This window comes from Anopheles merus, chromosome 2L (assembly GCF_017562075.2).
Source record: "Anopheles merus strain MAF chromosome 2L, AmerM5.1, whole genome shotgun sequence".
NCBI lineage: Eukaryota > Metazoa > Arthropoda > Insecta > Diptera > Culicidae > Anopheles > Anopheles merus.
Window position 1 is genome coordinate 33,887,460 of NC_054083.1, and position 12,711 is coordinate 33,900,170.

A 12,711-nucleotide genomic window follows, 5' to 3' on the forward strand; every position below is an offset into this window, starting at 1 on the left:
CGCTTTACAGTTTGTTTACCTTTTTGCGCACTAAAAAGTACGCAAAAAGAAGCACCAAGAACACGTGGTGTGTATGTAAAGGAAAATATTTAAAATCTAAAAATAGCCACTGTGCATTCGGAACCACGTGCTACGGAGGAAAAACCCCGGGAAGAAAAACAACCCCCAAAACGCACTCACTTTCGGTCAATTCTTTGTTCGCCTGCGCCCCATAGTGCTCACGGTTGTTTGGGGGTTGTTTGGGGGTTGAACAGCCCGTACGGCTGTATCTGTGTGTGTGTGCACTTAACCATCGATCGCTTTGTTTGCCTCGCGAACGACGAAATCTTCGCCCCTCCGTCCGCCGCTGTGTGCGTGTGTTTTCATTTTTACAACCCCATCCGCAAAAGACCACGCCACCCGGCTGCGATACGGCGCGCCGCGTGTAGGATTTACGCGACACCCCGCGAGAGCCGAGGGCTTTTGTGTGCGCGATTCTTCACAAAAACAAAGATTCGACCGGAACCGGAATATCGAAGGGCGAGGTGGAGGGAGACTGGTACAAAAAGGGGTAACAGCAAAAGAAAATCGCTCAGCAAAGGAACGAAGGGTTTTCTAGTGAATTCTCGTGATTTACACGGCTTCCGGCTGTTGGGTTTTGCGTCCGTGATCGAGAAATTGTTCGCTTTTTGCTTATCAAAAGCAGAGGAGGGAGGGGGGCCACTGTGTGGGAGGGTGTGAGTGGGTGCGCGAAAATCAGCAACGCGCGATAAGATAACGTGTCCTCCCCCCGTTTCCCTTTTTTGGGATCCTTTTGGGATGGATTTATGATGGTGTGGAGACGGAAGATTGCGAAATTGTCGTTCCCCCCCCCCAATGGTGCGGGGAGGCCGTGTGAGAGGTAAAGCAATAGCAGGTTTGCGCGTGTCTGTGTTGCCGGTCGGCCGGAGTGGAAAGCAAACACACTTGGCCGAAGGCTGGATCGTTGACTGCCGCCGACTGCCACACTTGACGCTGCCAAAGGAAGGGAGAAGGTTTAAATATTTGGACAAATTCGGGTACGGTAAACCTTTCAAATCGATCTTTTTGGTGTTGTTTTGTTTTGCTGTGACGTATGCTTACGATCGCTCGCACACAAACACACAGAGATACAAACTAGTGATGGGTAAAGTTGGCAAAAAACCGGAGTCGACTCCGATAAATTCGGAATCGACTCCGGAGGTAGGCCCGCGCTGCAATATACGGAGTCGTTCGGAATCGTCCGAAATGGCCCGGAGTCGTCCGAAGTCGCTCGGAGTCGGAGTCGTCCGGAGTCACCCAGAAGGGTCGTTCGGAATCGTCCGGAGTCGTCCGGAGTCGTTTGGAATCGTGCGGAGTCGTCTGGAGTCATCCAGAATTGGCTGCAGACGGAGTCATCTGAAGTCGGCTGAGGTCGGCTTGTATAGGAAGTGCACGCGTAAAGTGAAAGACAAAAAACAAAACGAAAGCACATCTGAACGAAAGTCTGATCACAAACACATTAAACGACACGGCTCCTTTTGCCTCCGACCACCTCCGATTCCGAACGACTCCGGACGACTCTGGTAGTGATGGGTAATCCGGAGCGGAGTCATGGATCAACTCCGACTCCGGTGCGCAAAATATGACTCCGGCTCCGGATCATAACTGGATTCGACTCCGGATCAGTCCGGATTACTCCGGAATACTCCGGATCACTCCGGATTACTCCGGATCACTCCGGATCGCTCCGGATCACTCCGGATCACTCTGGATCACTCCGGATCACTCCGGATCAGTCCGGATCAGTCCGGATCAGTCCGGATCAGTCCGGATCAGTTTTCGTACATATTCGATGTACGACTTGAAAGTCAATGACCTCATCAAGAATTGTCTAAACGATATTGGACAGTCATTCCGGATCCGGAGTGATCCGGAGTGATCCGGAGTAATCCGGAGTAATCCGGAGTGATCCGGAGTAATCCGGAGTAACCCGGAGTTATCCGGAGTAATCCGGAGTGATCCGGACTCGGAGTTGATGAGTCCGAGGGTTTTCCCGTATGCACTCCCCCCCCCCCCCCCCCCGCTAAACAGTCCGGAGCAACTCCGAGTCCGACTCCGAGGGGTGCCGGAGTCGGATCGATCCGACTCCGGAAAAAAATTGTATTTACCCATCACTAGACTCTGGACGACTCCGACTCCGGGCGACTCCGGACGACTCCGACTCCGGAATACTCTTAACGACTCCGAACGACTCCCGGCGACTCCGGACGACTCTGACTCCGGGCGGACCTAGTGGTTCCATTTTGCCGGAGTCGGAATCGGACTAACAAATGTTGGATCGAAGTCGTGGGTGCGCTACATACAGCACATCACTAATACGAACGCGTAGTAGTGAGCTGCAGCATCGATAGTACGTTTTGCTGGTGCTGATTGGTTTCAATTTGGCTGTGGCCGGCGTGTGGCGACCACAATTAACCCGATGTGTCACATTTCGCGAGCAGGGGGCTGGTGGAGGGAAGGGTGTAGGATATTCACACCCCTCCCCCAAAGCTGTCCTCGCACCCTCCCATAGACAAGGTTATTAACATCCTAACAAGCACAATGAAAATTGACACATTTTCGGCAGTTGGGGTCTATTTTTTTTGGGTTTTGATGGTTGAAATAAAAAAAACACACACATACAGAGTAAATTGATCAACAAAGGATCATGGTGTGGGGGATGTATCAACGCGTTCTTGTTTTAATGATTTCATTCAGTGCAGGTCGGTTTTAAAAACGATCAATCGTTTATGGTCTAATTTATAGACAGCAGATGAAAGAACTGTTAAAGTTGAAATTACGCCTTAATGGCCCGATTTAGACAGATAAATTGTTGTTTTATTAGAATTAGAACACCTCACCTGGACTGTCGCTGATGAGGTAATTTATTTTGAAAAAAGGACTTAATATTTCTAATTTAGTATGTTCGGGGTGTCCGTTCGTCCCTTCTCCAGGGTGAGACGGTGGCCTCTATGTTTTATTTAGAATTCGAGTCGAGGTAACGGCCTTGTCGTAAAGTTGTGCATTTGAGGAAACAAAAATCGCATAAAAATCTATATTTATGCAGACAACATTGCTCTTTGTTCCTCCTTTGCAATGAGTTTGTCCCAGATTTTGTCCTTCATGATTGAATTTCAACCTAATAATAGCATGGCCATTAGTGGAAGTGGCATGTTCAGGTTTGCATCTAGACACCTCGATGAATGCAGCAGGGTTTTATGTGTTTTACAGGTAAGAATTTAAAGTTTAAAATATATAAGTAAATAAGGTAATCTTTTTAAATTATGCTATCACATTAGAATATAATGAGAATGCCTAATTGGGAAAAGTTCATAAAAAAGGATAGGATTGAATCTATCCAGGATTCTTAAAAGGAGCGGAACCACTGCAACTATTTTAATAACCAGCAAGTTATTTCGATCCAAACGGTCCTTCTCTAGCAAAGATTGACTATCTGACTGCTTGGTACTGCTGGGTTGGTGAGTTATGCAATTCTTCTGTCAAGACTAGTGTTGGGTTTCATGAATCTTTCGTTGAGATTCATTCATCTCCATCTTCAGTGATGAGTGAGTCGAATCTCGGATCGAATCTCCAAAGATTTACGAATCCCAAAAGATTCATTTATCTCCAAAGATTCATGAATCCCAAAAGATACATAAATCCTCAAGCATTTATGAATCTCGAAAGATTCATGAGTCCATTATAATTCATATATCTACAGATTTACATTAATCTTTAGAGATGTATGACTTTCAAAATATTGAGTTTGTGCGATCCCATCTAACAACATGCCCGTTGTGGGTTCAAGTCTCAGATGGACCGTCTGCCCGTAGCAAAACAAACTATCCAGCTGCGTGGTACTTGCCAAAAAGTCTCGAAAGCTCGTATAGGCTGCCATGACCACGTAGGTTGTTAAGCCAAGAAGAAGAATAATTAATAGCTCACGCTCGATGAATCTTTCGAGATTTATGAATCCCTTGAGATTCAAGAATCTCACCAACCGAGATTCAGATTTATTGAATCATTTGAAAGATTCATTCAGATTCATGAATCTGAATTAGATTTACCCCAAACTAGTCAAGACTGATGCCAGCGAGCAATTTGACATGAAAATTCTTCCTGCTAGTGTAATAACGCGCTTTGTTTGTTGTGTTTGTTGCAGTGGTGGGAGCTCGGAATCGGACCTACCCGATTCCGATTCCGTGTTCGGAATCAATTCCGGAGCCGATTCCGATGCCGGAATCGATTCCGATTCCGGAGCCGATTCCGGAGTCGATTGCGGAGCTGATTCCGGAGCCGATTCCGGAGCCAATTCCGGAGCCAATTCTGGAGCCGATTCCGGAGCCGATTCCGGAGTTGGCTCCGGAGTGAAATCAGTCCGGGAATCTCCATGAGAATGGATCTTTTACTAGTAAATTTGGATTTTTGCGGTCATCAATACGTAGTATGATTGGACCCAAGCGCCTTTTTTTATGGCGATGCCGAAACTGACTCCGTTTGGTAGCCGATTCTAATTTATGAGCCATCTCCGATTCGAGAGCCGACTTCGATTCCGGAACCGATTCCGATTCCTGAGCCGATTTCGATTCCGGAACCGATTCCGGAGTCGATTCCGGAACCGATTCCTATTCCGGAGCCGATTCTGGAATCAATTCTGGAGCCGATTCCGGAATCAATTCTGGAGCCTATTCCGGAGTCGATTCCGATTCCGGAGCCGATTCCGGAATCGATTCAGGAAACTGATTCCGGTTTATTGATGTTTTGTTATAATTATTCTAATTCAACGATCAAAACAGTTGAAATTCTCATTGGCATGATTTAATGGCGTCACGCTTTCAACACATACAGACCTTTAATCCTTCCACCTATCTGTCTTAATTTAGTGCGATACAATTCCAAAACATTGGCGCCTCGGTATAGGCCACCTACACTCGCTTAATTAAACCATCCATTTCCTGGCGAACCGCCTGGTTGGTGGAAAAATTTCCATTTCCCACGTACAACGTAAACAAGCCGCGGGGACCGACACCCATCGCGTCATCATCTTCGCGTACCAAGAGCGCGCATGCATCTTCGCCAAAGAGATGATTGCATTCAATGCACAACGCTGCACACAGTCCTACGCGGTCCTACGAACAATGTTTGCCAGCCACTTTGGGCCACTTGTTCCCCGCTCCGGGCGCAATGCGTGCGAGCCAAACACGTGACAGTTGGACGGAGCGAGCGAGCGCAAATTCGAGGCGTACTGGCCGGCGCACTCGCGACTGGGCCGTTTGCATTCAATCAGCAACTTCAAACACAGGGCGGGTAATAAAGTGTAAATAACGTGCAATCTTTCTGCCACCGATATACATGGGGGGTCGTTTCATTTATTTATTTATTTTTTACAGATCTATAAATAGTATTTGCCTGTGATGCTTTATATCGTAGCTGCTTTTGCTCTGTACTGTCGTAAAGTATCGCACAGATAACAGATTTGCGTCGATCAAGAAGTCGATCGGTGGGCTAGGGGAAGCTACGCTGTGCTGGCAGCTATCTCGAGATACTCCCCGGCCGCCTCACACAGTGTCCGCACGCTGCGACGCAGATAATCCGGCTCGTGGAACGCAAACGTGAGGCGCAGAAAGTGGCGCGCCTCCTTCGCAAAGGAAAACCGTACGCCGGGAATGGCGGAAACGCGATACTTCTCCAAACAGTACCGATTAAACTCGGCACAGTCGATGTGCGATGGGAAGCGGATCCACACGAAGTACCCGCCGTTCGGTTTGCGGAAGCTGCAGCCGGCGGGAAGGTGCGCCTGTAGCGTTTCCGCCATCGCGCCCAGCCGTGCGGCGTAGTTGGTGCGGTAGTGGTCCAGCTGTCGCCGTGCCAAGCCCATCTGGATGAGGGTGGCCACTACGCCGCCGGTGTAGTTGTTGGCTGCACCTCCACTTATGAGCACTCCACTGAGGGTGGGAAAAAACAGAAATTTGCATGCATTAAATCATTCTCCTCAGAACCCAAAGCCCTTTTTGTAGGCGACGAACCCCCCCACGCCCCCGTCCTACCTGTTGCGGAATGCTTCGACACAGCGCGGAGGACACTCCATCCAGCCGAGCCGTATGCCGGGCGACAGGATCTTGGAGAAGGATCCGTTCGAGATCACGTTGCCGCGCCATCCCTCCACCCGGCCCAGGTCGGCAATGTCGCGCGCGAACAGGCGCTTTGGCGGCGGCGCGTCCGGATCAGCGTAGTGCAATAAATTGTACACGTCGTCACACGCAATCAAGATGTCGGTTGCGCGAGCGAGTTTTATCAGCTGTTGACACTTTTCTGTGCATCAAGTGAACCAAAAAGAAGAACAAAATCCATGCAATTCCAACAAGTAAAATGGGGAATAATACCCAGCGGCATTATTTGGGGCGGGTTTTCATTATCAGCAATTCTCATCGTGCACATACACACACACACGCATTGGCGCCTTGCCACACTTACCCTCGGAGAAGACGATACCGGTCGGGTTGTGGAACGTCGGCATCGTGTAATAAACGCCCCAAAATAGTTTCCCTTTCGTCGGCTCGAACCGGTGCTGATCGATCAGCGCCTGCAGAGTGGCGAGGTTAGGGCCGTCCTCGTCGAGGGGCACTAATCTCCCGAAGGACAAATAGAAAACTCACATTTAACAATGAGTGAGGGGATGGGGGAGGGGAGGGGATGGCTGCACTTCCGCTTGCTTCCCTTGCTTGCTGTGCGATAAGATTCAACGCCTACCTGGTACTATTTTCATGGTATTAAACTGGGCGATGGTTTCGAGCGCTATCATGTACGTGTACTCGTCAACGAATATTACGCCTGCCAGATCGACCAGGGTGGAGAGTATCAGGTGCAGCCCGTTCGTCGCACCACTGGTTTGAACCAGATCGGACCTGATTGAGTGTGTGGAAAGAAGTGGGTGGTGGTAGAGCGATGAATCAACTGCCTGATAGTACAACCGACCCGAACCCGGGCACACTGATAGCCGAATTGGGCAGTAGCATCAAACCGGTATCACTTACATGTTTACCTCGCTCCGATAGCCGTCGGCGAGGAAGGAGGCGAGCGATTTGCGAAATTCCGTCGTCCCAATCGATGGACCGTATTGGAAGAGGAAGGATGAATTTTTCAGCTCGTATTTCTGGAATGAATTAAAATAAAGCAAATACGTGATTTAGTATGTAGTACAGACCAAAATAACGGTTAGAGCTGTTGTGTATAGTGATGGGCAAAACGGCTCCGAAGCCGGAGCCGGCTCCGACCGGCTCCAGACAATTTCGGAGCCGGCTCCGCACCAACGGCTCCGGAGCCGGCTCCGCACCCACGGCTCCGGAGCCAGCTCCGGCTCCGACGGCTCCGGAGCCGGCTCCGCACCAACGGCTCCGAAGACGCACCAACGGCTCCGAAGCCGGCTCCGCTCCGACGGCTTTAACACAATGGACCAAAAGAACTTTTTCAATGAAGTTTCAATCGAGGAAATCCGTAAATAGCGGAATAGGTCATGTTTAAAAGAATTTATTAAAAAAAACCATCGATTAGTTTTGAATATTGTTAAGAAAGACGAGACAAACGAATGCTACACAACGTCATGCATGTCAATACTGCAATCACATCGTGTGTTAGCTTCCACACGTGCGAGAATATATATTCGTTTTTTTATTACGCTCCGCAGCCGTTGGAACAGAGCCGTGAGTGCAGAGCTGTTAGTCCGGAGCCGGCTACGGAACCGTTGGTGCGGAGCCGGCTTCGGAGCCGTTGGTGCGGAGCCGGCTCCGGAACCGTCGGAACCGCAGCCAGCTCCGGAGTCGTTGGTGCGGAGTCGGCTCCGGAGCCGTTGGTGCGGAGCCGGCTCCAGAGCCGTCGGAGCGGAGCCGGCTCCGGAGCCGTTGGTGCGGAGCCGGCTCCGGGAAAAAATCGGAGCCGGCTCCGGAGCCGTTAGTCCGGAGCCGTTAGTCCGGAGCCGGCTCCGGAGCCGTTGGTGCGCTCCGAAACGCCCATCACTAGTTGTGTAATACAATAAGTGCAGGATGAATGTAAAAAATCTCTATAAAGGATTATTCTTTGTATTTTATATCCGATTTTGAAATAGTTTTCATTAACGCTCATTTCAAACGTGAAATGCTACGACGGCAACGACCCCTACATGTCAGTTTGCGAAATACTCTATTTGACAGCCTTTGGACAGCATTCATGGCATGACCAGAGTGACCAGAAATGCCGATTTATCTGTATTCCTACCAAATTTTGATTTGCCTACCGATACACAGATGACCACCCTACAACAACCGAAAATCACAGATTTTTTCATTATACTGACCGAAAAGTCATAAAACCATTTCCCAAATCATTGATCTCTATGCTTTTCCTAAATCTATCCTAAATTTTTACAATTTTACACGATATTTGAGAACAATGGGAGGTCTGTTGAATGAAACAAATGGATATACACAGGCGCTCTTAACCGTAGAGTTGGCAACCAGATTTACACACGTAAGTTGGCAACCGGTATACCCGGATATTCCACACGTTTTGATGCAAAAAATTAACGATTTTCATAGGTAAACAATGCTTTCTACATTTTAATGCTGTAAGCAAGTAATGCCGACCATAAATTCTCTTCTATTTCATTTATTCAATAAGTTTCTTTATTTTTTTGATAAAAATAACGGTCAAATTGAAATTTGGAATCGCTTGAATTTGACTCGAAAATAAGCACAATACGAAAAGAGGAAGAAGAAAAACGTCATTCTCCATACAAAATGTATGAAATACCCAGGTATGCTGGTTGCCAACTTACATGGCAAAGTTAAAAAAAAATCAAAATAAAATACTTACAGGCTGTTTAAAATTACCATTTATGCACCAAAAAATCATAAATTAAATGTTGGAAAGCTACGGAAAATTTCAGGTCAATAAAAGCAATGAATCAAAAGTTATTGCAGTTCGAAGCTGAAAAAAACCACCCAAAATACCCAGGTATCCGGTTGCCAATTTAAAGGTTAAAAGTTCCTCACTTTAAGGCCAGGCTACATTGATCGTACTCCATAGTGTAATTTTGATTTTCACTAGCGCTTCTGGCGGCGGCTGGTGGAAGCTTTTTTTGGTCATCGAAGGAATGGTCGTGCCGGATCTCAAAATTAAGTAGTTTTTTCATCGTTTTTTTGATGCGAAATCGGCTGAAATACTTGCAAAATATGTTTATCTATCAATTACAACGCATTTCCAGTCCAGTTAAAATAAAAAAAACATGGAAAATAACATATTTTCTGGAGCGGCTCCAAATTGTTTGGCAAAATGCTTCGGTCAGCCGCCGCCAGATGCGCTAGTGAAAATCGAAATTACTCTTGCGAGTACGATAAATGTAGCCCGGCCTTTAAGTATGAGATCTTTTCTACATACACCGAAAAAGCAGCTGAGAAAATAACTGACAGCATTTTCGGTGAGAGAATTCTCCTCGGCATGCAAAGAACGATGAAACTGAGAAAAAAATGAATTGGTAGTTTATGGCGAACGATCAATTGTAGTTTGCATTTTTGCAGTCTAAAAATCGTAGAAATATTATTAAAAAGTAAAAGAAACTTTTTTTACTCCACTTTACCAGTTAAAATGGATTTTTAACATCATTTTAAAAGTCTTATCTCGACGCTTTTCGGAGCTTCTGCACACACCGGCGTGAGAAACCGGTTGTCAATTCTCTCAGAGCGTTTCTACATACACCGAGACTGCAGCTGAGAGATGGCTGTGAGAGAATTGACAACCGGTTTCTCACGCTGGTGTGTGTAGAAGCTCTGAAAAGCGCCGAGATGGGACTTTTAAAATGATGTTGAAAAAATCCATTTTAATCGCTAAAATGAAGTCAAAAAAGTTTCCTTTACTTTTTAATAATATTTCTACGATTATTAGACGGCAAAAATGCAAACTAAAATTGATCGATCGCTATAAACTGCCAATTCATTTTTTTCTCAGCTCCATCGTTCTTTGCATGCCGAGGAGAATTCTCTCACCGAAAATGCTGTCAGTCGCTGTCAAAGCATGCTGTCAGTTATTTTCTCAGCTGCATTCTCGGTGTATGTAGAAACGCTCTCACAGTCATCTTTCACCTGCAGCCTCGGTGTATGTAGAAACGCTCCGGATAAAATGTTGGTGCTCCTACCGAAATCTGCCAAAATAATCTGGCCACACTGGACATGACAGCTCTCAAGCGAATCAACACAGTTTGTTTACAGTTCAACAAGCCACAGCACCCGTGTCGTGAAAAAGTACGTGAAAATTAGTAAAAAACCAAAAAGTTTCCATAGATTTCAAGTAACAACACCTTCCTTACCTTTTCCTCCAGCACAATGTGGGGTGAACAGAGTGAAAAGTCCGCCCCGTTCGTGTGGAAGAAGAAGCTCGAGAAGCAGGGCCTGAAGGACATCTCACGGCGCGAGCTCGAGGCACTGAATAGGAAAACGCAGCTCGAGAATGTAATCGAGCTGGAAAAGATAAAAAAGCGCCGGCTGGAGCGGGAGCACCAGCAGCAGCAGCGGGAAGATGATATGTATCTGATGCAGCGCTCGAAGGAGGCGGCCCAGTTTGACGAGTGGCAGCGGCAGGAGGAAACGTTCCATCTGGAGCAGGCGAAGCTGCGCAGCAAGATCCGCATACAGGACGGGCGGGCCAAGCCGATCGATCTGCTCGCCCAGTACATCTCGGAGCAAAACCTGGAGGAATCGATCGAGATGCAGATGCACGAACCGTACACGTACCTGAACGGGCTGGGGCTGGACGATCTGGAGGACCTGCTGGTCGACATCAAGGTGTACAACGAGCTAGAGAAAGGGAAAAATCTGGACTTTTGGACCGATCTAACCATCATCGTGGACGATGAAATTCACAAGCTGCGCAAGGTGGAGGCGGAAAAGCAGCGCATTGCAGCCGGGCGTCGCGAAGGCATCCACCAGAGCGTGGCGAAGGATGTGACGCAGATTTTTCGAGGCAAAACGGCCCAACAGCTGGAAGACCTCAAGAAGAAGATTGAGGACAAAATTGGCAGCCAGCAGGACGGGCTCGACATTGGCTACTGGGAGAGTTTGCTGTCCCAGCTGAAGGCACACATGGCACGGGCGAGACTGCGCGACCGGCACCAAGAGAACCTGCGCAGCAAGCTCGAACTACTGAAGCAGGAGCAAGAGCAGCAGGTAAAGAAGGAGGTACAGTCGGAAGATGATGAGGCGGGTCCGTCCGGGCTGGGACAAGCGGACGACTCCTCCTCGAGGGACAGTGCGGCAGTCCAGTCCGAAACTGAAGCGGCCGGACCGAGCAAACCCACGCAAGACACCTACGAATCGGACCTGCTGAACGAGTGCTTCGAGCAGTACAAAAAGGGTGGGTACGAGCCGAAGTACCTGCAACCTGGTGACCTGGAGCCCGGTATCGAAATCATCACCGAAGACAAGGACGAAGAGATACTGGATCTGCTGCGACAGAAGGTGCTCGGCATCAACCAGGACGAGGAGCTGTACTCGCGTGAGGAGATGCTGCTGCGCAAGGAGGCACGCCGCGGCATGGACAACGATGAGGCCGAATTTTCCGTCGAAACGCGTGTCGATTCGCAAGTGTACCTGTGGTCGGACAAGTATCGGCCACGCAAACCACGCTACTTCAATCGTGTCCACACCGGCTTCGAGTGGAACAAGTACAACCAGACGCATTACGATATGGACAATCCGCCGCCGAAGATTGTGCAGGGCTACAAGTTTAACATCTTCTATCCGGATCTGATCAACAAGAACACGACGCCACAGTACTTCCTGACCCCGTGCTCGGATAATGGCGACTTTGCGACGCTGCGCTTCCATGCTGGGCCACCGTACGAGGACATTGCGTTTAAGATTGTGAACCGCGAGTGGGAGTTTAGCTACAAGCGGGGGTTCCGGTGCCAGTTCCAGAACAACATTTTCCAGCTATGGTTCCACTTCAAGCGCTACCGGTACCGCCGTTAAGTAGGACGCGTGGTAGAAGGGGGGATTTTATGTTGTATTATTTAAGTGCGCACGGAAGCAATTGACTAATAAAGTACAGATTTGTATGGTAAAATAGACAGAAATGACTGGTTTAAAATATTTCAAAAAACTTATTCAAGCACTGGCAGTGATTTGAGATTATTAAAATGATTTAGAAGCGAAATAAATCGTCCCCGTACTTGTTCTCCCCGCCCGCTAATCTCTTATCGCAAATTCACGCACAATCATCCCGTACAGTAAGCATGTGATTGCGGTATTCTACATCGCCTCTTACTTACGATCCGCTCTTCTGTAGCTTGCTGAAAGAATTGCGCACTCTTGCCAAGCAAATCCGGCCCCGGTGCACCGGCCGACAGGTTGGCCACCTGTTGATCGTACACGTTCAGCGCACCGCCATCGAAAAGATGGTTCATTGGCACTTCCCGCCGCTGCACGGTAGCAGTAAAACCTTCCATTTCCGCTCCAAACTGGCACAATAACACCGTCAACACGCTAATTCTAGTTGCGATAGAGTGACCACTTCCTGCTTCCGGTACACGTTTGCTAGGAGAATCCTTTTCCGTAGGTACAAAGCACGACTGCTTGGATTGTTTTGAGCACCGTGCACGCACGACACGAACTGCCCGCTGCGCTTTGTTTACACACACACAGTGGTGCGCACTTTTGACGGATGGTT

The 12,711-nt window shown here is 48.2% G+C and overlaps 2 protein-coding genes across 2 annotated transcripts; one reads left to right on the forward strand and one right to left on the reverse strand.

The window, feature by feature from the left end:
• Positions 1-5,350: 5,350 nt before the first annotated feature.
• On the reverse strand, positions 5,351-12,697 carry LOC121594404 (uncharacterized protein YER152C-like). The gene is made up of 6 exons (XM_041917607.1): positions 12,314-12,697; positions 7,053-7,171; positions 6,769-6,923; positions 6,493-6,642; positions 6,066-6,330; positions 5,351-5,963 (listed from the first exon to the last, which is right to left on the reverse strand). The coding sequence occupies exons 1-6, from the start codon at positions 12,488-12,490 to the stop codon at positions 5,534-5,536; spliced, it is 1,296 nt and encodes a 431-aa protein (XP_041773541.1). The 5' UTR covers positions 12,491-12,697; the 3' UTR covers positions 5,351-5,533.
• LOC121594402 (cactin-like) lies at positions 10,121-12,091 on the forward strand. Its single transcript, XM_041917605.1, has 2 exons — positions 10,121-10,289; positions 10,367-12,091. The coding sequence occupies exon 2, from the start codon at positions 10,371-10,373 to the stop codon at positions 12,012-12,014; it is 1,644 nt and encodes a 547-aa protein (XP_041773539.1). The 5' UTR covers positions 10,121-10,289; positions 10,367-10,370; the 3' UTR covers positions 12,015-12,091.
• Positions 12,698-12,711: the final 14 nt, after the last annotated feature.

Excerpts from the sequence above, each read along its gene's own strand:
- LOC121594402 (XM_041917605.1), top strand. The coding sequence starts at position 10,371 with ATGTGGGGTGAACAGAGTGAAAAGTCCGCCCCGTTCGTGTGGAAGAAG.
- LOC121594404 (XM_041917607.1), bottom strand. The coding sequence starts at position 12,490 with ATGGAAGGTTTTACTGCTACCGTGCAGCGGCGGGAAGTGCCAATGAAC. Across the intron at positions 6,924-7,052 it reads TATCGGAGCGAGGTAAACAT|GTCCGATCTGGTTCAAACCA; the intron begins GTAAGTGATACC and ends ACACTCAATCAG. Across the intron at positions 6,331-6,492 it reads CGGTATCGTCTTCTCCGAGG|AAAAGTGTCAACAGCTGATA; the intron begins GTAAGTGTGGCA and ends CTTGATGCACAG.